The 26,562-nt window shown below is 39.3% G+C and overlaps 1 protein-coding gene across 2 annotated transcripts in view; it reads left to right on the top strand.

The window, feature by feature from the left end:
- The window catches only part of Klhl20 (kelch like family member 20), a 29,755-nt gene extending 3,193 nt beyond the window's left edge, over nt 1–26,562 (top strand). Inside the window, exons 3-13 of one of the 2 annotated variants that reach the window (XM_070034466.1) lie at nt 2,184–2,757; nt 9,146–9,304; nt 11,679–11,773; nt 13,167–13,282; nt 15,003–15,186; nt 17,529–17,672; nt 19,039–19,172; nt 20,009–20,217; nt 24,647–24,753; nt 25,073–25,153; nt 25,869–26,562. In XM_070034466.1, coding sequence (XP_069890567.1) covers nt 2,184–2,757; nt 9,146–9,304; nt 11,679–11,773; nt 13,167–13,282; nt 15,003–15,186; nt 17,529–17,672; nt 19,039–19,172; nt 20,009–20,217; nt 24,647–24,753; nt 25,073–25,153; nt 25,869 — 1,804 coding nt within the window. In that variant the 3' untranslated portion in view covers nt 25,870–26,562. Of the gene's footprint in view, nt 1–2,183; nt 2,758–9,145; nt 9,305–11,678; nt 11,774–13,166; nt 13,283–15,002; nt 15,187–17,528; nt 17,673–19,038; nt 19,173–20,008; nt 20,218–24,646; nt 24,754–25,072; nt 25,161–25,868 lie in introns of those variants that run through there. The other variant, XM_070034465.1, reaches the window with a different exon arrangement.

Raw genomic sequence — 26,562 nt, 5'->3', positions numbered from 1 at the left:
AAGTGAAATAATCCAGGCATAGAATGACAGATATTACATATCATCAAACGTGGAAGCTAAAAAAAATCATTTCATACAAGAAAAGAATAGAGGCCATGCCTGGTGGCTCACACTTGCCATTGTAGCTACTCCAGAGGTAGAGGAGATTGGAAGGAACCCAGTTCAAGGCCTGTTCATGGAGGTTGGAGGTGTGGCTCAGTTATTAGATCACTAGCCAGAAAGAAAAAGTGTCAGATTCTGAATTTGATTCTTGGTCTAGGAAGGGAGGGAAGGAGAAAGGAGGAACAGAAGGAAGAGTCGGGGACTGGTAGCTCACGCCTGTAATCCTAGCTACTCAGGAGGCTAAGATATGAGAATCACGGTTCAAAGCCAGCCCAGGCAGGAAAGTCTGTGAGACTCTTATCTCCAATAAACCAGTAGAAAACCGGAAGTGGCGCTATGGCTCAAGCGGTAGAGCGCTCGCCTTAAGCTCAAGAGTACAAAGACAATGCCTAAGCCCTGAGTTCAAGCCCCACAAAAAAACCCCAACAACAACAAAAAAGGAAGACAGGAAGAAGGGAAGGGCGAAAGGAAAGGAAGGAAGGAAAGAAGAAAGGAAGGAAGGAAGGAAAGAAAGGGAAAGGAAGAAAGGGAAGGGAAGGGAGGGGAAGGGAAGGGAGGGGAAGGGAAGGAGGGAAGGAAGGAAGACCAGCCAGCAAAAAGTTCATGAGTTCTCATCTCAACCAGTAATAAGGTGGGTTTGATGAGGGAGGAAGGAAGATCAGCCAGCAAAAAAAAGTTCCTGAGTCCTCATCTCAGCCAGTAATAAGGTGAGCATGAGTCCTCATAGTGATTTTTTTTTTTTTTTCTTTATAAACCAAGGTGTAAAGTGCTTGGAAGAGCTGGGGTTAGAACCCAGGACCTGCACGTGCTGAGTACACAATCTACCACTAAGCTACACTTCAACCTGGAATTTATTTTTATTTATTTTTTTGGTCCAGTTGTGGAGCCTGAACTCTGGGCCTAGGCACTGTCCCTCAGCTCTTCAGCTCAAGGCTAGCGCTCTACCACTTGAGCCACAGCACCACTTCCGGCGTTTTTTGATTTTGCTTATGTGGTGTTAAGGAATCAGACCCAGAGGCTCATGCATGCAAGGCAAGCGCTCTACCACTGAGCCACCTTCCCAGCCCCTATGTTACAGATTTTATATTGTACACAATTATGTAGTGATTTTTATACTTTTTAGAAAAGTTTAAAATATACCCAGTGATTCAAAGTATACTGTGTGCACATATAGCAATATCACTTTGAGGGCTGAGAAGGTGGCTCAGTGGTAGAGTGCTTGCCTTGCATGCATGAGGCCCTGGGTTCGATTCCTCAGCACCATATAAGCAGAAAAAACAGGAAGTGGCGTTATGGCTCCCGTGATAGAGTGCTAGCATTGAGCTGAAGAGCTGAGGGACAGCGCCCAGGCCCAGAGTTCAGGCCCCACGACTGACAAAAAATAAAATAAAATAGAAATATCACTATGAGCTGGAATGTGACAGTGGTAGAGTGCTTGCCTAGCATGCATGAAACCCTGCGTTTGATTCCTCAGTACCACATAAACAGAAAAAGCTGAAAGTGGTGCTGTGGCTCAAGTGGTAGAGTGCTAGCTTTGAGTAAAATAAGCTCAGGGACTGTGCACAGGCCCTGAATTCAAGCCCCAGGACTGACAAAAAAGAAAAAGAAAAAAAATCACTATGAAACCCCTTCGTGCTACAAATATATGTTAATTTACAATAAAAGTTAACTAGTGAAACTGAGAAATGAACATCAGCAGTTTTTGGAATAGTAAATACAAGATTTAAGTTAAATCAGGCTTGTGAATTAAAATTCATAGTCTACTCTGTGGACACAGAATTATTTTTAAATGCTTTTTATAAAATTTTATTAATATTGCAAGAGCTATAGCACAAGACAGTGTGATACTTTGTAAAAGAAGATCCTTTTATGGGATTGTGTAATGAAAGTGGTCTGCTTTGGAAATAATAACATGCAACTTTTAAGAGACTTTGAGAAAGCTTATGACACATAAGTTCTTAGAAAAGGAATTTCTTCTTTACATAATTGCAGATTTTCTAGACTCTTGACCTATAAGCACTTTTATGTAGAAAAGGACTTATAGTAATATTGCTACCTTCTCTCCTGCTCATTTATTGTAGGTGTACCAACATTCGACCAGGAGAGACTGGAATGGATGTAACAAGCCGCTGCACCCTTGGAGACCCCAACAAACTGCCAGAAGGGGTTCCCCAACCTGCCCGCATGCCCTATATTTCAGACAAGCACCCTCGGCAAACCTTGGAAGTGATTAACCTTCTGAGAAAGCATCGGGAGCTATGTGATGTGGTGTTGGTTGTGGGTGCTAAGAAGATCTATGCCCATCGAGTCATCCTGTCCGCCTGTAGTCCCTACTTCCGAGCTATGTTTACCGGAGAGCTGGCAGAAAGCCGGCAGACAGAGGTAGTAATCAGAGACATAGATGAGAGAGCTATGGAACTACTGATTGACTTTGCATATACTTCCCAGATAACTGTAGAAGAAGGCAACGTTCAGACCCTTTTACCAGCTGCTTGCCTCCTCCAGCTGGCAGAAATACAGGAAGCCTGTTGTGAATTTCTGAAGAGACAATTAGATCCTTCTAACTGCCTGGGCATTCGGGCTTTTGCTGACACACATTCTTGCCGTGAATTACTAAGGATAGCAGATAAGTTCACTCAGCACAACTTTCAAGAGGTGAGTTGTACTTTGTGGTTTCAGTGCAGTCATACCTATTTGTCAGACGGGCAATGTGGCTTGACATTCTGCTGACAGACACCTGTCTGGGCATTTGCTGCTGATTCTAACTCATAATATCAAAGCATTAAGTCGCTATAAATTCTTTTTTTTTTTTTGGGGGGGGGGTCCGGTCGTGGGGCCTGAACTCTGGGCCTGGGCGCTGCCCCTCAGCTCTTCAGCTCAAGGCTAGCTCTCTACCACTTGAGCCACAGTTGCTATAAATTCTAAACCTGGTTTTTATGTTAAAGGTCAGTTTTGTATTCTGCTAGCAAAAGTTATTTCCCTCGAGCCATATTCCTAAAAGGGTATTTATAATCCAAGAAAATGATTTATTAATTTTATTAGAGGATCTGGACCTGTTAGAATACCTGGAGTTATGATGGATGTGAGCAAATAGTTCCTATCAATCATCTATTACTGGTTGCAATGTTCAATTCCCACCATACAGAATTAACAAAACTATGTATGCAGTTAAGCTTTGACTCTGTAATCCATTTCTAGAAATTTATCCTGAAAATAATGTCTAACAATACTGAAATGTTCATATAGTAGGCAACGAATCATGGCATTATTTTTATGGCAAAATATTAAAAATGACCTAAATGTTCAAATAAACTGGAACATCTGCACAATGCACCTATGAAGAAGGAAGGAAGACTTCCGAACTAAGGGAATTAATTCCAGACTATACCAAGTTAATAGACAAAGTACAACAGAATTAAGCCGGGCCCTAATGGCACACACCTATAAATCCTAGCTACTCAGGAGGCTGAGTTCTGAAGATTATGGTTCAGAACTAGTTCAGGCAGGAAAGTTTGAGACTCTTATCTTCAATTAAACACCAAAAAGCCAGAAATAGAGTTGTCACTCAAGTGGGAGAGCAGTAGCCTTGAGCAAGTAAAGCTCGGGGAGATGACCCAGGCCCTGAGTTCAATTCCCCTCCCCCCCAAAAAAATACAACAGAATTGTTATCATGCTACCTTTTGTGTAGGAAAGAAATGGAAATAAGATTGGAAATAAGAATGGAAAAAAGCTCATGTGGTCAAGGCTTTGTCCCCAGTGCAGCAGTATTTCAAGGTAGGGCTTTTGGGAGGATCGTGAAGGCTCTGACTTAATGAACTACTCCACTAATGGATTTATAACTTAATGGATATTGGGAGGCATGGAAACTTTAGGAGGGTAGGATGCAGCTGGGGGAAATAGGTGATGAGGCGTGCCTTTGAAGGGTCTGATCACCTTCCCCACCTTTCTGGCTGTCATGAGGGGTCGCAGCTTTCCCGTTGTGTATGTCTGCCATGATATTCCACCTCAACATAGGTGCATAGCATTCAGCCAAGCAGCCGTGGAATAAAGCATGCGAAATCACAGGCAGAAATCAACCTTTCTTCCTTTAAGTTTATCTCAGTTGTATTGTCACAGCTATGAAAAACTAACACAGTGGATTTCTCTATAACTTGGGGAATTCTTTAAAATTCTCTTTCAAAATCCAAATGCAGGAAAAGGAAAGACTGATATGTTTGACACTCTTTTGAGGTGTCAAAGAAAGACTAAAAACCTAATAGAATAATGGGGAAAATGCATTAAACCATAATCAACAAGATATACAAAAGACATTCAACTTTAGATATTTTCTTTCTTCCTTGCTTGCTTGCTTGCTTGCTTCTTGTTGTTGTTGGTCATGAGGCTTGAACTCGGGGCCTGGGCACTGTCCCTGGCCCTTTCACTCAAGACTAGTGCTCTACCACTTTGGCCACAGCACCACTTCTGGTTTTCTAAGAGATAAGAGTCTCATGGACTTTCCTGCCTGGCTGGTTTTGAACTGGAATCCTCAGATCTCAGCCTCCTGAGTCGCTAGGATTATAGGTATGAGCCACCAATGCCTGCCAGGTTTTTTTTGTTTTTTTTTTTTGGTCTGTTGTGGGGCTTGAACTCTGGGCTTGGGTGCTGTCTTGAGCTCTTTAGGGACTACCACTGGAGCCACAGCGTCACTTCCAGTTTTCTGGTGGTTAATTGGAGATAAGAGTCTCAAGGACGTTCCTGCCTGGGCTGGCTTTGAACCTCGATCCTCAGATCTCAGCCTCCTGAATGAGCCACTGGTGCCCGGTGCTTTTTTTAAGTCAGGGTTCTATGTAGAACCAGGCTGGCCTGGAACTTGTTATCATCCTGTTCTCAAACAAAAAAGTACTGGGATTATATGCATAGCTACCATGTCTGACCTAACTTTATTTTTATTTTATTTTTCTATTTATTCTTTCATGTTGTTAAAAATAATTTTCTATGTCCCTGGCTCTCTGAATAATTAGCAGTGTAGATTCATAGACTATTTAGTAGATTATAGTACTCTGTTATCATTTATTATTCGATGCTTTGTAGATTCTAATTTATCTTTCCTGGATTTCCTTTTGCAAAATTAAGAGGGATTACTGGCATGATCCACCATGCCTGACCTTCACCATAATATCTTCTAATTGGTTAATCGATAGGAAAGTTACTGAGATTTTTTTTGAGATACTTTTATCATTGAGTCTAGACTTTTCTTGGCATTTTGTCAGATCAGATACATACCAGTAGTTTTATTTATTTTACAATCCGTGACTCAATTCTTTTCTCTAATTGCTTGAGCTAATACTACTAATAAAATGTTATATAGTAATGGAATTAATGAATCTAATTCCTTTGTTTTCAACATGAATAAGATTGTCTCTAATGTTTACCTATTGAGTAATATACTGGCTATAGGAGAGGGGTAAATTTTTTTTTTTAAGGAAGAATCAATGCCTAACAACCCTTATTTCCTTGGTACTTTTCCTTTTTTTTTTTTTTTTTTTTTTTTTATTATTAGCAATAGTGTTGAATTTTCTTTTTCTTTTTTTGGGTCCGGTCGTGGGGCCTGAACTGTGGGCCTGGGCGCTGTCCCTCAGCTCTTCAGCTCAAGGCTAGCTCTCTACCACTTGAGACACAGCGCCACTTCCGGCTTTTTTTTCTTTTTTTGCTTATGTGGTGCTGGGGAATTGAACCCAGGGCCTCAGGCATGCAAGGAAAGCGCTCTACCACTGAGCCACCTTCCCAGCCCTAGGGTTGAATTTTTGTCAAAAGCTTTTTCAAAAGCCAGGAAATGTAGTGTAAGCCTGTAATACCTATACTCAGGAGACTAAGGCAGGAGAACCCCCAAGTTTAAATCCAGTCTAGCCTACATTGTGAGACCCTGTCTTGAGAAAACAAAGAAAGGCTTTTTCAGTATTTATGGAAGTAATCATGAATTTTCTCTTGAATCTGTAAATTATATTCTGTGAATTACAGAATGGGACCTTTGAATAGTTGGGAAACAGCTATTGATGCTAATGGAATCTTAAAAAATCTATTTATAATACCTAATACTTTATTCTTACACTGATATCTGTAAGTATATTAATCTCTAATTTCCTTGAGCTAACTTTATCAAGTTATCTTCTTTCCTGAGGAAGTTGTACTTCATGAAGAGGAGTTGTTTACCCATATTGTGAAATCATTTATGCAATATTAGGACCATATGACTCCTAATAGTTTAGTAGAATTTTCCTATGAAACAGTCTATCTAGACTCAATTTATTTTGTGTGTGTATAAATTTATCTGTATAGAGAGAAAAATCATGGTTAAGTTTTTGTACAATGGTTATTTGGTAACTCACCCTGGATTTTTGTTAAGTTTTGGAAGGTTTTTGTTTTGTTACTGGAGGGGAGAGGGTTGAGTTAGCATCTGACTGTAGCCCAAGCTAGCCTTGAACTCATGGTCCTAGTACCTCCCAAACTGAGTTACAGAAATGTACCACCATGCCTATCTGTCCCTGGATGTTTTGTATATGTGTACCTTCAGAGTTTCTGTCCTCAGTTGAAAAACTACTAGTGATCTATTTTGTTAATATTTTTCAAACAGTCGGGGTTTGGGGGTGGGGGGGGTGGGAGGTTGGTCTCAGGGCTTGAACTGAGGGCCTGGGCACGGACCCTGAACTCTTTTGCTCAATACTGAAATCACTTTGAGCCAGAGCACCACTTCCAGATTTCTGGTGGCTAATTGGAGATGGGAGCCTTAGACTTTCCGGCCTGAGCTGGGCTGGCTTTGAACTGAGATCCTCAGATCTCAGACTCCTGGGTAGCTAGGATTACAGGTATGAGCCACCAACGACTGGCTAAGTCAGGATTTTAACTTATTAGTTCAATCTACTTCTTTATTTCCGTTACATTCTGGCTTTACCTTGTTTCCTTTCTTTGTGCTCTATCTTAGCTTACTGTGTTTTTTATTTTATCCCCTTGCTATTTGAGTGATAGAATGGATGCCTAGAATGTTTTCCAGGTCCTGGATTCCATTCCCAGTATGAAGAGGGAAGGCTGAGGGTGGGAAGGGAGAGAAGGGAAAAGAGAGGGAAGAGAAAAGAAGTAGAGGGGACCAGGTACATGACTCGTGTAGAGCCCTAAATTCAAACCTCAGTACTGCTGAAAGGAAAACACAAGAACCCATGGGGAATTTTATCAAGCATTTAAAGAAGTTTTCTGTCTCAGAAAAAGGAGGGCATTGCCAATTCATTTTATAAAGACAAAATTACCACAAACGTGAAAAGAAAATTGGAGATCCAAAGTAGAAAAGTAGAAAGACCATTACTAAGTGGGGCTTCTACCTTGTTTGATTGATAGACTCCTTACTTCATAGTCTGTATCTCACTCAAAATAACCTAACTTCTTCAGCTGACTTAATAGTTAATTTCCTTTTACTATTTCAAATATCAAATCCACACTCCAAAAGTAAAGATTTGCCATCATTGACGATTTTCAAAATTATATGTCAAATGACCCCCACATTGGTTTGGTTTGATTTGGATTGGCAACCATACCACAGAGAAAGTAAAATACAACCATTCTGATTAAGCCAGGTGCTAGTGGCTTACACCTGTAATCTTAGCTAATAAGAAGGTTAAGATCTGAGGATCATGGTTCAAAGTCAACCCCAGGCAGTCATGAGACTTTTATCTCCAATAAACTGTTTTCAAAAAAAGCTCAGGGACAGTGTCCAGGCCCCGACTTTCAACCCATGACTAGAGCTCATTCATTCTCTCTCTCTCTCTCTCTCTCCTTCTCTCTCTCTCTCCCCTTCTCTCTCTCACACTCTGTTTCTCTCTCTCTCACACACACAGACACACACACACACACAATTTCTGAATTATCTAGTTCCCTATTTAATTTCCTGAACCCTACAAAGTCTTTCATTCAAATAATTACAGTACTGGTGCCATAAAATGTAGTATTTAACCTAATGACCCTTGTGTTTTCTACTTTGAGAACTGCATTTTTTTTCAATGTATTTGAGGAAGATATTTTTTTTTTTTGTCAGTCATAGGGCTTGAACTCTGGGCCGGGGCACTGTCCCTTAGCTCTTCAGCTCAAGGTGAGCACTCTATCACTTGAGCCACAGCGTGCCACTTCCAATTTTCTGGTGGTTTAAAAGTCTCAGGGACTTTTCCTGCCTGCGCTGGCTTTGAACTGTGATCTTCAGATCTCAGCCTCCTGAGTAGCTAGGATTACAAGCATGAGCCACCACCAGTGCCCTGCAGAAGAAGATATTCTTCATTACATATTTAAGTAAATGTTGTGGCCTATGTCATATACCACTAAATAAAATATTCTGCTTTTTCAATGGACATGAAAATAACTCTGTCCCAGAAAGAATCTATCAGCTACATTAGAAGTAACACAGTAGGAATTTGAACTCTTCACCATACCCTACCCTGTGCAAATGGATATCACATGGAACGCAGTCCCCTGAGTGATAGAAGAAACCAGCTCTGCCTTGTACCCCCTCCCTCTTACACTACATGCTGACTTATAAGATCTTGGAAATCATGCCAGACCTGTACAACAAGGTAATATCATTGTTGCCATTTCATCTCCATTCTTATGGTTCTGCAGGCTTGAAAAAAGATGAATTATGAGTATATTTGTACTTTTTCACTAATTATCCTCTGGATGACAACTAATTATCCTCTGGAAGCATTTTTGACTTTTAATGTGCCTCTTATATTTCTGAAGTTTTAATTTGGTATGGTTATCTGGCTTATTTGGAATATGAGTTTTAATTTTGATCTTAATTTTTAAGGAAAAAATGGTATTTTTCCTAAATTGCCTAAATCATAAGTGATCATTTTAGTTGTGTCCTATGTACTAACCCCTTGTTTTCTTTTTAAACTCTTCTTTTCCTTTAGTATTGTTTGAACTTTACCTCCATTGTAGAACAGTGTTTTGCCCTAAAATCCTGAGACAATAAAGTAAATGTATCATGGGCTTTTTTTTTTTTTAATTCTTACCTAACTTTGAACAGGTGATGGAGAGTGAAGAGTTCATGTTACTCCCAGCCAATCAACTCATTGATATTATATCCAGTGATGAGCTCAATGTTCGCAGTGAAGAACAAGTGTTCAATGCAGTGATGGCCTGGGTCAAATACAGTATTCAAGAAAGACGTCCACAGTTACCCCAGGTAATAATAGAAAGAACACTCCCAGAACTGCTCTGTATAGAAATAACAATATGCACTTTACTTGCAGAAATGAAACAAGCATCACTCTCTTACATTATATAACTCATCTAGAGTCATATAAACAAAGTCATGTAAGAAAGCCTACTATATCCAAATATCAGAGAAGTAAGCATTTAAAGCATTTGGGCTGGTTTTTATTGTGAACTTCTATTATTTTTGTTTTGTTTTATTGATTAGTTCATTGATTGATTGATGCAGAGTATCTAGCCCTGAAATTCACTGTGTAGGTCAGACTGGCCTCCTACTTAGCCAGCTAAAATTATAGGTATGAACCACCATACCTAGCTCTTCATTGTGAACTTTTTGTTCCTTTTGAGTTAGTTCTACATTTGATCTGTAACCCAGTCAAAACCTGAATCATATAAAGTGACAGGGAAATCAAGAATTCTGCTCTCTATAGTTTAGAAACCATACTACACTTTGATCAGTAAAGAAATAAATTGGGACCGGGCGCCAGTGGCTCATGCCTGTAATCCTAGCTACTCAGGAGGCTGAGATCTGAGGATCGCAGTTCAAAGCCAGCCCAGGCAGGAAATTCTGTGATACTCTTATCTCCAATAAACCACTCAAAGCCAGAAGTAGCACACATGGCTCAAGTGGTAGAGCACTAGCCTTGAGCTGAAGAGTTGAAGGATAGCAAGCACCCAGGCCCAGAGTTCAAGCCCCATGACCGACAAAAAAGAGGAGGAGGAGGAGGAGGAAGAAAAGGAGGAATAGAAAAAAAGGAAGAAAGAGAAAGAAAGAAAGAAAGAAAGAGAGAGAGGGAGGGAGGGAAGGAGGAAGGAAGGAAGGAAGGAAGAGAAAGAAAGAAATTGGGGGCTGGGAATGTGCCTTAGTGGTAGAGTGCTTGCCTAGTATGCATGAAGCCCTGGGTTCGATTCCTCAGCACCACATAAAAAGGAAAAGCCAGAAGTGGCTGTGTGTCTTAAGTGGTAGAATGATAGCCTTGAGCAAAAGAAGCTCAGGGACAGTGCTCAGGACTTGAGTTCAAGCCCCACAACTGGCAAAAAAAAAAAAAAAAAAGAAGGAAGGAAGGAAGGAAAAGAAAAATTTGGTCATGAGTGGTCTCTGAGTGAAATGTCTAAGACTCATTTTTATTTTTTTCATTATATTGCCTAAGCTAGTCTTGAATTTAGGATCCTCCTGAGTAACCTTCCAAGTACTGGTATTACTGGCATGTACTACCTGGCTTCAGACTCATTCTTGTTATGACTACAGTAGTCCTCTCCTAATCCACAGGGTTATGTGCCAAGATATTTGGCAGTGTCCGGAAACCTTCAGATTTTAGATACATATTATACATACCTACCTGTGGTAACTTTAACTTACAAATTAGGCACACTATGAGATTAACAACAATAATAATGATAAATCACAATGATTTGTGGCAGTAGGTTATAGTAAAAGTTATTCAAAACTTATAAATTATTATTTTAATTTTTCATAGTATTTTTTTTGTCAGTCATGGGGCTTGAACTCTGGGCCTGAACACTGTCCCTCAGCTCTTCAGCTCAAGGCGAGTGCTCTACCACTTGAGCCACAGCACCACTTCCAGTTTTCTGAGTGCTTTATTGGAGATAAGAGTCTCTTGGACTTTCCTCCCCAGGCTGGCTTTGAACCTCAATCCTCACAGCTCGGCCTCCTGTGTAGCTAGGATTACAAGCGTAAGCAACCGACACCCGGCTCATAGTATTTTTTTGATCAAAGTTAACTTGCAGTAAATGAAACCACAAAAAGTAAAATTGCAAGTAACGGGGAGTACTGTATTCTTTAACAGGTTAACAAAATATTCTTCTGGGTTGTTAATTTGAGTTTAGTTAAGAAAGAGTTTATAGCCAGGCACAGGTGGCTTACGCCTGAAGGCTGAGACCTGAGGTTCAAAGCTAGCCTGGGCAGAAAAGTCCCTGGGAGACTCTTATCTCCAATTAGCCACCAAAAAATCTGAAGTAGTGCTGTGGCTCCAAGTGATGGAGTGCTAGCCTTGAGCAAAAGAGTTTGGAGACAGCGCCCAAGCCCTGAGTTCAAGTCCCATGATCGGAAAAGAAAAAAAAAGTTTATAACATTTCTGAAAGCTCAGAATAGCATTCTAAAGGACACTGGCATGATTCAATTTTTGAATTCTATATTACTGAATTTGTGATTAGAATAAACAATTTGCTTTCAGTATTTGTATTTTCCATTCTTACTTAATTATTTGTCATGTCCAGTTAGATCCCCAAATACTTAGAAACATAGTATGGGAGCACAAGTCATGCATTCTCTTAACTCTCCTGTGGATGGAACTCTGTCTTTAATAACGCTTATTATCTCCTAGGTGCTGCAGCATGTTCGTTTGCCTTTGCTTAGTCCCAAGTTCCTGGTGGGCACAGTAGGCTCAGATCCCCTCATTAAAAGTGATGAGGAATGCAGGTATGAGTGTCCTTGAAAGAAAAATCAATAAGCATTCCTGTTTTAGTCTTTTTATTGATACTGTATTTCTTAGGGCTGAAATCAGACAGTATATAACAGGTTTTTTTCTGGGCTAGGGTCAAGAGGAAGAGAAAGAAGTAAGGACTGAATTTCCAGTATTCCATTCCATTAGTTTTTATGTGTGGTGATTATTGATGTAGAGTGGTAATAAAGAGGTAGATTTCAGGGGCTGGGAAGGTGGCTCAGTGGTAGAGCGCTTGCCTTGCATGCATAAGGCTCTGGGTTCGATTCCTCAGCACCACATAAGCAAAAAGAAAAAAAGCCGGAAGTGGTGCTGTGGCTCAAGTGGCAGAACGCTAGCCTTGAGCTGAAGAGCTGAGGGACAGCGCCCAGGCCCAGAGTTCAGGCCCCACAACCAGACCCAAAAAATAAAAAAAAAAATTAAAAAGAGGTAGATTTCATGCCTCTAATCCTAGCTACTCAGGAGGCTGAGATCTGAGGATCCTGGTTCAAAGCCATCCCAGACTGGAAAGTCTGTGAGACTCTTATCTCCAATAAACTACTCAGAAAATGGGAAGTGGTGCTGTGGCTCAAGCAGTAGAGTGCTCACCTTGAGCTGAAGAGCTGAGGGACAGTGTTCAGGCCCAGAGTTCAAGCCCCATGACTGACAAAAAAAAAGGTAGATTTCTAAGACTTTAATGCAAGCTTCAATTTGAAGAGGCAACTGTCTGGGTTTTTTTGTTTGTTTATTTTCCCCCTTGAGGTAAGTTAACAATGCTGTTCACTGTGTGTCAGTGAGAACTTTTTTTTTTTCATCACATATGTCTAGCAAGGACCAGCTTTGCTTTCAAAGACACAGTGAAGCATCTTCCAGTTCTAAGAGACAGCTCACTAGCCACTCAGGAAGCTGAGACACTGAGGATTGTGGTTTCAAGCCAGCCCAGGCAAAAAAGTTCTCAAGACCCTATCTCCAATTAACCAAAACAATGATGAGCTGGAGGTGTGGCTTAAGTAAAGCAAGCCGAATAAGTTGTTCAAGCACAAGGCCCCTGAATTCAAGTCCTGACCAAAAAATTACTGTCTCTGCATTATACAAAAATATGATAGATTAGTTTTCCAGCTCAAGCCCAAGACAGGCAAAAAAAATTAAATGGAGAAACAAAGTAGTAAATAATGAAAAATATAAAGGAACTTCAACTTCATTTTAAACATAACATTCATTTCTTTTTGAACAAAAATATGAGAAACAATATCATTAGATAATTTTGAGAATCTCTATGTGAGATTATGAGATTAGTTATGTTAATCGCTGTTTTTCTATATGTTTGAAACATTTCATTACTGACAATGTTATTTAGACATTTAGAGTAAGTGCAGAATTTCTTTTCCACAGAGACTTGGTAGATGAGGCTAAAAACTACCTCCTATTGCCTCAAGAACGACCACTAATGCAAGGACCCCGGACGAGACCCCGGAAACCTATCCGATGTGGAGAAGTACTCTTTGCAGGTTTGAGTCTCAATGTATTAGAATAAGCCATATTTTCTGCATGCTTTCAAAATCATTTGGATAATTTTGTTATCTACCATCATAAAAAATACATAATAAGTCAAAATATGTACCTTGACAAGCATTAATTCATCAGTGGTATTATCTAAGGGAATGCTCTACTTTTATATACATTTAAAATATCATACAGTGCTTTGTGGAAAAAAATCATATACATTAATTTATATAACAAAGTGCTAGTCACTTCATAATTACATGAAGTAACCAGAAGACATTATCTTAAACAACAACACTTTCTTAGACTTTCAACTTCAGTTGAACCAAGACAGTGTGCTAAAAAGACAATATAAATTTGACTAGGTCTACAATCACAAAATGCCATAACCTAGTGTCTTAAGGGGTGGAAATTTATTTTCTCACAGTTCTGGCGGCTAGAAGTCCACACTGAAGCTGCCAGCAGGTTTAGCTTCTGGCGAAGCCTCTTTCCTCAGCTTGCAGAGGGTACATTCTCCTGTGTGTCCTCTCATGCTCTTGTCTATGGGCAAAGGTAGAATGAGAGAGTATTCTGGGGTCTCTTCCTCTCACAAGGACACCAGTCCTATCACGTAAGGACGCCACTCGTACAACATCAGTTAACATTAGTTTCCTCCTTAAAGGCCCCGTTCTAAATACACTTTCAGTGGAATTTTGGGTTCAGTATATGAGTTCTGAAGAAATATAGTGGAGCCCATAATACCCACTTAGTCATCTATTACTGCCTTAGAAATACTAATGCCTCACCGTGAGGCAGTGGAACTGAACAAAACTTTTCTTGCTTCCCTAAGTCACAGAAGAGATTGCAATTTGATTCCCTAGAGATTCCTTTGGTATTACAGAATACCATCTATGAAGGGTTTACTTGATCTGGAGCTGTATAATCTAATAAAAGCTGGTTTTAATTACCTTTATTATAAATTGTACCAGAGACTTAATGATTAGGCTATTTGAGTGATCTTAAGAGTGAAAAATGGTCATATTTCCAGCTTGGTTTTATTTTAGAATATAGATGCTTTCCCTGATACTGAACTTCCTTATATACATTGTTACAAAACTCAAATTTGAGCAAATTACTATACACAAAATTTGCTGCAATTTAGTACTCGTTGAACTATTAAACTATAATAAAATGAAGTGTATTATGTTGATTTGAAATGAAGAAGGTGAACTTTTAGATCCATCAACAGGATGCTTCAGAATATTCCCCTTTTAGTCTAGTTCAGGAATTTAACCCCTAAAAACTAGTTTTTAAATTTTTTGAAGTTATAATACCCTTGTACTTCATTTTTAAGCTCTATTATCTAGCTTTTAAGTTTAATTAACAGATTATTTGAAAGAAAAATTTAGCATATCTGCTGTTACCTTTTTTCAATGATCATTCAAGAGAAGCTTGATGGAACTCATTTTGAAGCTGTCACTCTGAATATTACCATATTAGTCTTCTCAGATTGCCATAACAAAATATCACAGGTTAGGTAGGTTAAACAAAAGGAATGTATTTTCTCACAGATATAGAGGCTAGAAGTCCAAAATACTGGCTCTTGTCCATTCATTTTTCTGGTGACTGTAACTGGTAATTTGCTTGTGGATATTTGGTAAATTCTAACATGAGGGCTCAGTGAGGTTAGCAGCCAGTGATGTTCTTTAGGAAGGGTTTTCTGTTCTCATTTCTGTTATTTCCTAGTTGGTGGTTGGTGTAGTGGAGATGCCATTTCCAGTGTTGAACGATATGATCCACAGACCAATGAATGGAGAATGGTAGCTTCAATGAGTAAAAGGCGATGTGGAGTTGGGGTCAGTGTTCTTGATGACCTGTTATATGCAGTAGGAGGCCACGATGGATCCTCTTATCTCAACAGTGTTGAAAGGTGAGCGTTTTACATTTTTTTTTCCATACTTTTCCTATAATGTCATTTAAGATGTTACTTAGGAAACAGATGTGATTTATTGCTTCAGTATTACATCTGTGTCACCAGCTGGCAGCCTAGACCATTAACATGACATCAAGTCCTTTATAAACTGACCTCTTATTTTTCTAGTCCCTCTCTCATTGGACACAGCCATCCACTAAACATGCCACTGTACACACAACTTTCCTGCAGTTCTTGGGATATGCTGCCTTCCATAGCTTTTCCCCTACATGTATGCATGCTGTTCTTTCTTCCCTGGAATATCTCCCCCTAAGGCTTACAAATCCTTCAAGAGCCAAGCTGTTCCTTCCCACATAAATCCTTCTCTGACTGTACAGATGAGTTGTTCATCCCTCTGCTCTTTCCTAAGTATTTTGAACATGCTTGTACATATCAATCACATTGTGATGTAACTATTGAAATCTCTTTTCCCATCGTAATTGGTATAGTGAAAATCTGCAGTGACTGAGATAGTTTCTTCTCACATTTTTTTTTCATTAAGCTATGGTAATTTACAGTGATTCTTGGTATTTCTATAACACACCTTTTGAAACCTGCAGCAGATCAGATTCTAGGTACATAGATGGTATAGCTAAACAAAACAGGAATCAGTTCCATTGAAGTGGGCAAGGAATGCAGGGAGAACAACACTCAAAAATAAACTGATAACTTAAAGACATTATTAAATATTTGTAACTTTAACAATTAAACACACACACGTAAATGGAAAATGCAACTACAGTGGCACTCAGGTAAATTTATGTCAATGTTCTAAAGATGGATTTGAAAAGAAAGATGGGCTGGGAATGTGGCTGAGTGGTAGAGTGTACCTAGCATGCATGAAGCCCTGGGTTCGATTCCTCAGTACCACATAAACAGAAAAAGCCAGAAAGTGGCACGGTAGCTCAAATAGTAGAGTGCCAGTCTTGAGCAAAAGAAGCTCAGGGACTGTGTCCAGGTCCTGAGTTCAAGCCCCACGACTGGCAAAAAATAAGAAGAAAGATGAACATGACTGCTGGGCATGCTAGTGCATGTCTCTATAATTCCAGCCATTATGAGGCTGAGAAAGAAAGATCTTGAGTTTGAGACCAGCCTGGGCTTCATAGGGAAAATCTGGGAAGGAGGAAAGGAAAGAAAAGAAGAATAAAGGTGAATCATGCTTTAAATCAGTGAGGAAAAAGGAAAGGGTAAAACAATAAGGGGAAAAAAAAAACAATGAAGTTTTCAAAAGAAAAATTGATGTTGCAACAAAAGAGCAATCTGATAGGATTTTGATGTTTCTTGTTTTGTTTTTTTTTAGTGCTTGGGATCAAACTGAAGGCTTTGTACATGCAAAGCAAGACCCCACCACTGAGCTACACTCCCTCCCAAAACTGATAATCAGCCTAGGACGATTATCAGTAAAAGAATGATTAAATAATAGATGGTATATAGAATGTAGTAAAATAGTTCAGAGGAAGAGTTTCAAGCTATGTTAGCATATCTGGATCCTAAAAATACATTGCAAAAACAGTGCTTGCTTTGTAATACTATTATGTAAAGAAAACATGCTTGCATATAAAGAAATATGTATAGGTAAACATATATAAGTGAATATAATAGGTATGTATTTTACTGAAAACAATCTAGTAGAGTTTATGTAAAACCAAAATGGGAAGAGATCAAAGTTCAGGTAAAATTCAAAGGAGACTTGAGCCTTATCAATAGCATTCTGGCTTTTTTAAAAAAGACAGTATATTCATATATATAAATTGTTTAAGTAAAACTAAATTTCAAAAAATAAGAATTAGGGGTTGGGAGCCAGGTGCCAGTAGCTCACAATTCTAATTCTAATTCCTCAGGAAGCTGAGATCTGGAAGATAGAAGCTGGAAGCCAGCCCAGGCACAGAAGTTCACAGCAAAAAGCTAGGCTAGAGATGAAAGTGACTACTGGGCATACCAGTGTATGCCTGTATAATTCCAGCCATCAGGAGGAATTAATAGAGGTCAGCAAAGCAAGCAAGTTAAACAAGTGCAACCCTGAGTTCAAACCCTAATATGGCACCCAAAAAAGAAGAGGAAGAAGAGCTGGCATGTGGCTCAGTGGTAGAGTGATTTGCCTAGCATATGTGTGGCCCTGGATTCAATCCTCAGCACCAAAAAAAGAATACACACCTACACACAATTAGATTGTCCTCTACTTTCATTATTAACCAACCTATCCTTTGGGGAAAGAATATATATTACATAAATGCTTTGATTTATATAGTCTGTTTTCTATTATGCAATATAACCTCTGCTCTTGATGTGTTTTTTTGCAGATATGACCCCAAAACAAACCAGTGGAGTAGTGACGTGGCCCCTACAAGCACCTGCAGGACCAGTGTGGGTGTAGCAGTGCTTGGAGGCTTTCTCTATGCTGTGGGTGGCCAGGATGGTGTTTCTTGCCTCAACATTGTTGAGAGGTGATTTTTTTAAACTTTTTTTTTAAGGCCATACAGGAATTTTGGTTTTGAGACATGATCTCACTCTGTAGCCCAACACTTCAATTTCATTCTCCTGTGTACTGGGATTACAGGAGCATGTGCCATATCCAGATTATGGTTCTTTAAAATCAGCAGTTATAGCCCGGCACCAGTGGCTCATGCCTGAGCTCAGGCTCAGGAGGCTGAGATCTAAGGATCACAGTTCAAAGCCAGTCTGGGCAGGAAAGCTCATAAGACTCTTTTCTCCAATTGAATTACAGAAAAAGCCAGAAGTGGCACTGTTGCTCAAGTGGTAGAGTGCTAGCCTTGAGCAAACGGAGCTCAAGGACAGTGCCCAGCTCCAGAGTTCAAGCCTCAGGACTGGCAAATAAAAAAAATCAATAATGGGCTGGGAATGTGGCCTAGTGGTAAAGTGCTTGCCTAGCAGGCATGAAGCCTTGGGTTCGATTCCTCAGTAGGACATAAACAGAAAAATCCGGAAGTGGCACTGTGGCTTAAGTGGTAGAATGCTAGCCTTGAGCAAAAGAAGCTCAGGGACAGTGGCCAGGCCCTAAGTTCAAGCCCCAGGACTGGCAAAAAAAAAAAAAAAAAAATCAACAGTTACAGCTGAATTTAGGACAGTAAAAGGTCTCCTACTCAATGGATTTCCCATATACTTTCAGGAAAAAGTTATAGCTAATCTTAAAATCTAGAAGTAAAGATTTTTTAAACAATATTTAATTTCTTTTTAGTTGACTGTTTATTATGGTGAGCAACATGTGTGAAGTATGTAATCCTTATAGAATGGTTAAATTAATGTTTGTACTACCTCACATACTTATACTTTTGTAGTAAATACTCTTAAAGTCTACTCTCATAGCAGTTTTCAGTGCACATTTGTTAATAACTGTGTCATCATATTGTACATTAGAGCTCTGAAACTTATTCCTGAAGCTTTATATGCTTTAACCAGAATCTCCCTGATTTTGCCTAGTAGAGAGACAGCCCAGTAGAGAATAGAGACCATTCTATAACTTAAACCTTTTTAGATTCCACATGTAAGGTTGTACATGTAAGATTGTACAGGATTTTACCTTCCATGTCTGGCTTATTTCACTTAATGTAATAGACTCCAGGTTGTCACAAAAGGCAAGATTTTTGCCTTTTTTAAAGTTTGAATAGGTGTGTGTGTGTGTGTGTGTGTGTGTGTGTGTGTGTGTGTGTGTGTGTGTGTGTGTGTGTGTGTGTGTGTGAGAGAGAGAGAGAGAGAGAGAGAGAGAGAGATTTTTTTAATTAAGTCAAGTCTTTGTGATTTCAACTTTATGGAAACAACTTCAGTTAATAAGCACCTGGTGTCTCATTGCAGGTATGACCCAAAGGAGAACAAATGGACTCGGGTGGCCTCTATGAGCACTAGAAGACTAGGCGTGGCTGTGGCTGTATTGGGAGGGTTCTTATATGCTGTAGGTGGTTCTGATGGGACATCTCCACTCAACACAGGTTAGTCCCTCCCAAAGTCTGCCTGGTCTCCCAAAGCAACACATTTTTCTGAGGATATTCACCCTACAAAAAGTAAGAAGTTCAGTTTATCCTATAATAGGAAAATGCTTTCTTTTCTCTCTAGAAGAGTGCAACTTCTCTGCAGCCATACTCTTCTTGCACATTCCCCAAATATCTCTTTCTCTTCTGCTTCATAAAGTTACTAGAAATTTAGGGTGAATAAAGACCTACTTCTGAATATTTCTGCCCACAATCACCAGCTCTCCTCAAAGAGAAAGACAGAGACAGAGAATTATTTAATCTGAGAGTAAACCAAAACTTGCAACAAGACACAGGTTGTTAGCCCTTTCTATTTTAATAATGGTTTTTCCCTAAGGATATTCTCAATGTGGAACTGGCATCAGAGTCATACATCTTGTCACATATCTTGTTTGGTCTTCAATAACTTAAAAGTGTACTAGGTTATAGGCAAATAAATACAAAGAAGAGAGTTGTCTGATTATAACAACAGTGTATTGGTACTGAGCAGTTTTTACAAACCATATAATCCAGGGACTGGATTATATGATGATAAAGAGTGTGAGGCTGTAGTTTATGTAGCTAATTAATCATATAGCCAAAGTTAGAACTCTCTAGCACATGTCCTCTACCATAAGACACCTAGAAAGCATTTTCTTGATGAGTGTATATGTGGCATTTTCTAAAGGTATACAAGTCCTTCTTAAAAGCAAAAAACAAATGGCTTATTAAAAAATACGTTACCACAATTTCAGTGGCTATGAAGAAAACAAGAGGTGAGAAGAACGGTCACTTCTTGCTCTTTCTTTTTACTACAGTGGAGCGCTACAATCCTCAGGAAAACAGATGGCACACCATCGCCCCTATGGGGACTCGGAGGAAGCACCTAGGCTGTGCCGTGTATCAGGACATGATCTATGCCGTAGGAGGGAGAGATGACACCACAGAGCTCAGCAGCGCCGAGAGATACAACCCCAGAACCAACCAGTGGTCTCCAGTGGTGGCCATGACATCTCGCCGTAGTGGAGTGAGTGCTCAGCTACTGAGAGCCTTAACTCTGAAAAACAGGCACTGAGGAGTCCTGGCAGAAGGAATCTGCAATAGAGTGTGCTAGAATAGTGAGGAGGTGAACCGTCTTATTTTGTCAGTTGTCTTAGCTGTGCTGCTGGGGCACATTTAAGCAAGACAGTCCTCGCTAAATTTATACTAGAAAAATCAGACTGACTTTATTGCTTTTAACTCATCTTTAATTAAATAATTAATTTTTTAGTTATCTTGTGTCCTAGGCTTCCCTGGAAGGCATTTTCTTACACACCACCTAATTAACTTCATATCTATTAAGCTAAATATTCTTACAAAACATTTCTAGTGGGTGAGATTCATTGGAACATATAAAAATGGAAATGTAACAAGGAACCTATGCATAACTAATGTAAGCTAATAAAAATGTTTTTAAAAACATTTCTAGCTAAAGCTGGGTTCCCATGGCTAACACCTGTAATCCTAGCTACTCAGGAGGCTGAGATCTGAGGATTGCAGTTCAGATCCAGCCCGGGCAAGAAACTCAGTGAGACTCTTATCTCTAGAAACCACCAGAAAACCAGAAGTAGCACTGTGGCTCAGGTGTTAGAGCACTAGCCTTGAGCTGAAAAGCTGAGGGACAATGCCCAGGCCCAGAGTTCAAGCCCTATGACCAACAAAATTGTATACTTATACAAATGTTCAGGCAAACACCTAACTGGCCCCTCTACCAGACTTCACAGACTGGCTTATCATTTACGTATAGACCATATTTGACTAACCTTTGTCATGCTGTGGACTGTGACTGACCGGTACCCACAAGAGACTTCCAGCATGGAGCATATAATTCAGCTCAGTGAAATGTAACCCTAGAACAAAAAAGAAGGGAGCAGATCTGTACCCAAAGCCTCCATGAGGATAACAGGGAATATATTCTGCATTGCAGAAGGTATCAGCAAGTCAAAGCATTTACATATATGTGGCTTTTTAATCACTCTAGTCAATTCTTGGTCACATTCCCAATATTTTTACCACAACATCCTGTTGATGATATTTTCACTTGTTTATTAAGTATTTATTTAAGTGCTGTTCTGAGAAAACAAAAATGAGTATGATATGGTTTCCCTCCTCAAGTAGCTCCCAGTTTAGTCAAACTAACCGATAGTCAGTAAATAACCACAGAAGTGGCATGTGTATACGGAAGAACATGAGCAGGTGTGCTCAGTGCTTTGGAAATAAGAGGGAACAACCTACCAGAGACAGTTACATGCATGCTAGGTCAGGAAGGAAGAATACGGTTTTTAGAAGAGGAACAGAAAACAACCTGCCAAGGAACATGTTCAGAAGCATGAAGTATGAAAAAATGTGTGGTATTTTAGGCTGGCAGTCAATCCAGCTCTACTGCTGCATTGGGTAAGTTAAGAGAAGAAGGGAAAATGTAGGAAGTGAGGCTAAACTGGTGGCCTCTAACAGATTTCTGAAAAGCATGAATAATATTAAGGACTTCAGGCTTAGCTTTAGGCAAGAGAGAGGCAAAGAGTAGTGACATCATGGTTAGATGTGTATTTTATTTTGTTTTTGTCAGTCCTGGGGCTTAAACTCAGCCTGAGCACTGTCCCTGATCCAGTCTGTGCTCAAGGCTAGCACTCTACCACTTGAGCTTGAGCCATAGCACCACTTGGGCTTTTTCTGTATATGTGGTACTGAGGAATTGAACCCAAGACTTCATGCATGCTAGGCAAGCACTCTACCAATAAGCCACATTCCCAGTCCTAGAATTGTATTTTAAAAGAGAATTTTAGTAGCAAGTTAGAAAGTGGATTTGAGTGTATTTTAAAAATTCCTTTTGGATTTAAAAAAATATTTTCTTTAGGTAGTTGTACAAAGGAGTTTCCATTCAACAGAGCAGTCTATGAATACAATGCCTCTTGATTAATGTCACCCCTTTTAACATTCTCATACCTACCCCTCTCAACCCAGCCATTCCCTCGTTTTTTAATATTTTTTTTTTCAGTCATGGGTCTTAAATTCTGAGCCTGGGCACTGTCCCTCAGCTCTTCAGCTCAAGGCGAGCACTCTAACACTTGAGCCACACTACCACTTCCGGTTTTCTGGTGGTAAGTTGAAGAGTCTCATAGACTTTCCTGTCTGGGCTGGCTTTGAACTGTGATCCTAAGATCTCACCCTCCTGAGGAGCTAGAATTACAGGTATGAGCCACCGGCACCTGGCTCATTTTTCTTATTTTTTAGGTTATGTATTAGAATTTTTTGCTATCTACCAAAGCAGTTTATGTATATTGTGCATTTTTGATCTGGGTTATCCCTTCCACTTCTTCTCTCCGCTTCTACCTACTCTTTTCCTTACTTTTCTTAGTTCTGTGTTATATACAATGCATTCTTGCCTGCATCCTACTTATTTCCCCCATTTATTCTACCTGTCTCCTCTTTACCCCTCCTCCATTGCAAATACCCATTTCCTAGTACTCATTTTGTTAGGCTTTGACTTCATCTTTCTAAAGAATTATACTGTGTGCATCCTCCATATTTCAATGCCATCCAGTGTGTTTACTTCTAGATTTATAGGCACATTCTTACTCCTGCTAATGAGGGAAACAATGTCACATGTGTTTCTCTGGGTCTAGCTTACTTCACTTAACATAATCCCCTCCAGGTCTTTCCATTTCCTTACAAATGGTTCAGAGTCATTCTTTAATGGATAAGTAGAAATTTACACTTTCATGGTCCATTCCTCCACTGAGGAGCATCTGGGTTGATTCCATATCTTGGCTATGGTAAATAATGCTGCAATGAACATGGTTGTGGTGGCTTTGGTGGATCCTTGTTTGTGCTCTATGGGATAAATGCCCAGAAGTGGTTATAGGAAAGCTCCATTCTGTTTTCCAGAATGGTTGAACAAGTTTGCATTCCAACTAACAGTGTTCCATGCTACCATTTGTTATTGTTAGTTTTCTTGATAATGGCCATTCTAACAGTGGTGAAATAGAATTGCAGCATTTTGATTTGCATTTCCTTTATGGGCAGAGATCTTGAGCATTTTTTCATGTGTCTTTTGGTCATATTTACTTCTTCTGAGAAGTCTCTCTTTAGGTCATTAGCCCACTTATTAATTGGATTGTTGTTTCTTTGAGGTTTGTTTTTATGATCTTGATATTTTCTTTTCTTGCATTTTTTATTGTTATTGTAAAGGTGATATACAAAGGGGTTAGTTAAATAAGTCAGATAAAGAGTACATTCCTTTTTGAACAGTGTCACTCTTTCCCTTGCTGTTTTTCCTTCCTATCCCCATCTACAAGTTGTATAGTTCATTTTCAACATAGTGTCTAAAGAATAACACTACTGCATTCGTTCACCCTTTGTCCCACCATTTCTGTGTCCCTCCTCGCTTTCCCAAAGACAGATAAATGAACCAATAATACAAAAGGAAAACAAAAACAGAAACAAGGGGGAAAAACCCCTCGTTTCCATTTCCTGGAGTTCATGTTGATAAATACTATTTTCTACGATCAGATTCACACAAAGTGAGACCAAAGGAGTTTTATTTTTTGAGGATTCAATTTGAGCTCTAAGTATAGTTTGGATATCAGGCCCTTGTCTGATGCATAGCTGGTAAAAAATCTCCCATTCTGTGATCTATTTAGCTTGTTAGCTATGTCCTTTGCTGTGCAGAAACTTTTGATATAGTCCCATTTATCAATTCTTTGATTTGTTGTGTTTCTGGATTTTTACTTAGAAAGTTTTGACCTGTACCCAGTAGCTCTAGTGTTTCCCCTACCCTTTCCTGTAAAAGTTTCATAGTTTCTGGCTTTATATTGAAGACTGTGATCCATTTTGATGTTGATCCAAGGTGATATATGGGTATCTAGTTTCAGTTTTCTACACATGGATATCCAGTTTTGCCAGCAGCATTTGTTGAAGAGGCTATCTTTCTTCCAGATTATATTTTTGGCTCCTTTATCAAACATTAGATGGCTATAGGTGTATGGGTTCATTTCTGGATCTTTTATTCTGTCCCATTGGTCCTCAGGCCTATTTTTGTACCAGTACCAGTGGGTTCTAACTCTCTTACTATAACTGTAAGAGTTTAGTGATTGGTATTGTTATTCTTCCAATACTGTTCTGCCTGCTAAGGATTGCTCTTGCTATTTGGGGTCTTTTGTTATTCCATATGAATTTTTGGATTGCTTTATCTCTTTTGTTGTTGGGATTTTGATGAATATTGCATTGGAATTTTGTGTATATACTGTGATTGAATTGAATAATTCTCATATTTCATGGGCTTTCCTTGTTACTTTCTTCCTCTGTGCTCAAATAAGCCAGAATGCTATAAAGAATTAAATCAATTTGTCTTGGAGCCATGTCAAATTCCCCAGTATTTATCTTGACTCTTCAGCAGCCATTGTGCTCTGGTCTTTCAGGTTGGCCTGGCCGTGGTCAATGGACAGCTCATGGCAGTAGGAGGATTCGATGGCACAACATACTTGAAGACCATTGAGGTTTTTGATCCTGATGCCAATACGTGGAGGTAACCTTGCTATGCTGCAAACCTCCTCACTATTGACTTGAAATCTTGAGCTTGAGCTAGCTCATAACCATCCACATTGAGATGGTCTGTGCACTGACATCTCTCTTATAGTGCTTTGAAGTAGTCTAAAGTAACTCAGATTTGGTAGCTTATTTGACTTGAATGTTCTGAAGTGACTGATACCTTACAGAATAAGAAAAACGGCGGGGGGGGAGGGGAAGTCCCTTCTATCCCAATTATTTAAGCTGAGGAAACAGTAGCATTGAGGAAAATGTTTGTTTTTAAGTTGGAAAATCTGATTTAGTTTTTATCTTTGCAGGTTATATGGCGGAATGAATTACCGTCGGCTGGGAGGTGGTGTAGGAGTCATTAAAATGACACATTGTGAATCTCACATATGGTGAGCATGTGGAAGAAAGTCTTGCATATGCTCCTCTGTATTCATAAGAGCTTGACTTTGGAGCTTTTTACAGCTTGAGAAAACATTAGAACAAATTTTATTCTTTGCTGGTGCCTCAACATATGGAAATACAAAGGTCATGATAGTACTTCACCTGCAAGATGCCACCTTTGCACAATAATTTTCCACTCCGTGCAGAATATTTATTTTGAGTTTTAACTTATCATGATGTTTTAGTTTATTTTAGCTTGGGTTCTTTGTAGATTTTTTTTATGTTGTTTTGTCTTCTTCCTCCCATGAAAAAAAGACAAAAAAATTCCGAGTACCAAAATTTACTTTGTTTTTAAGATGTTGATTTAATTTTGAAAGTGCTGATAAGGGCATACTATGTTTGATCTGGTTGGTATTTCTACGAGACACTCCATCCATAGGATTCCACTCCATAAGGACTGCCAGTAATGAACACAGGTCTACAATGCTAGCCTATCTTCTTTCTTACACTAAGTACCAGAAGACTTGAAACTCTACAAGAAGCAAAAACAAACACAGAAACAACTCATTAAGTAGTACAATTCAAAAGGAATACTACATCAATAAAAGCAGGACTCTGATGCAACAATTTTTTGTCAGTGGGTCATATTGTCTCCTACATGAACTTGTTTTCCAGTCTTTCGTCTTTTAAAAACTAATACTGTTCTCATGGACTTTCTGCTAGATCTATCTAGACCATCGCTCAGTGCCTCTTATAAAAACAATTATGAGTCTCCTTCACTGTCTTGAGAATCTCCAAGTGGAATCATGTGCAACTCTGCAAGTTACTGCTCACAAATATTACTGCCTGCAGCAACCGAGGACCAGCGGGGAGAAGTATCCTCCTTGGCAGGAAGCTCTGTGCTACAGTTCAACTCCGTGCTCGGGCCTGGTGAAGCTAGACCACGCCGTTATTAACAGCCTCCCCAACAATGAAGTCTGCAGTCCATGTTAATGCTTGCAACACCAGCTGAGGCATGTCATCAGTACCTGAATTCTGTGCAAGCCGTATGTCACTATCTTCATTCTGTAAGGCCACTGTTACTATTTCTCTCACATTGCACTTTCTGATGAGAAGTTAAAATTTTTAAGGAAGTAAATGATCATTTTTAGCTTTCTTTTTCCTCATTATAGTCATGTCCAATTTTTTCAATATATTTTTGCAGGAAAACCTTTGAATGAGACTTTAACTGCAACCAAAAGGAACAGCCTCCACCTCCCTCTCCCTATAACAAAAATGCGTGGCAACTTTTGTGTTTACATTTAAAGATCATTTGCACCTTTTTCAAGGAAAAAATAAGTATTTGGTAAACAATTGTTTACATGTATCATTTATGCTTTTTTTCTAGCATGTATAACTTTTTTAAATAAAGGTAGTA

The sequence above is a fragment of the Dipodomys merriami genome, unplaced genomic scaffold (assembly GCF_024711535.1).
Source record: "Dipodomys merriami isolate MVZ:Mamm:240054 unplaced genomic scaffold, mDipMer1.0.p SCAF_24, whole genome shotgun sequence".
Lineage (NCBI taxonomy): Eukaryota > Metazoa > Chordata > Mammalia > Rodentia > Heteromyidae > Dipodomys > Dipodomys merriami.
Note: the sequence above shows the minus strand (reverse complement) of the source record. Positions and strands in the feature narration are given on the sequence as shown.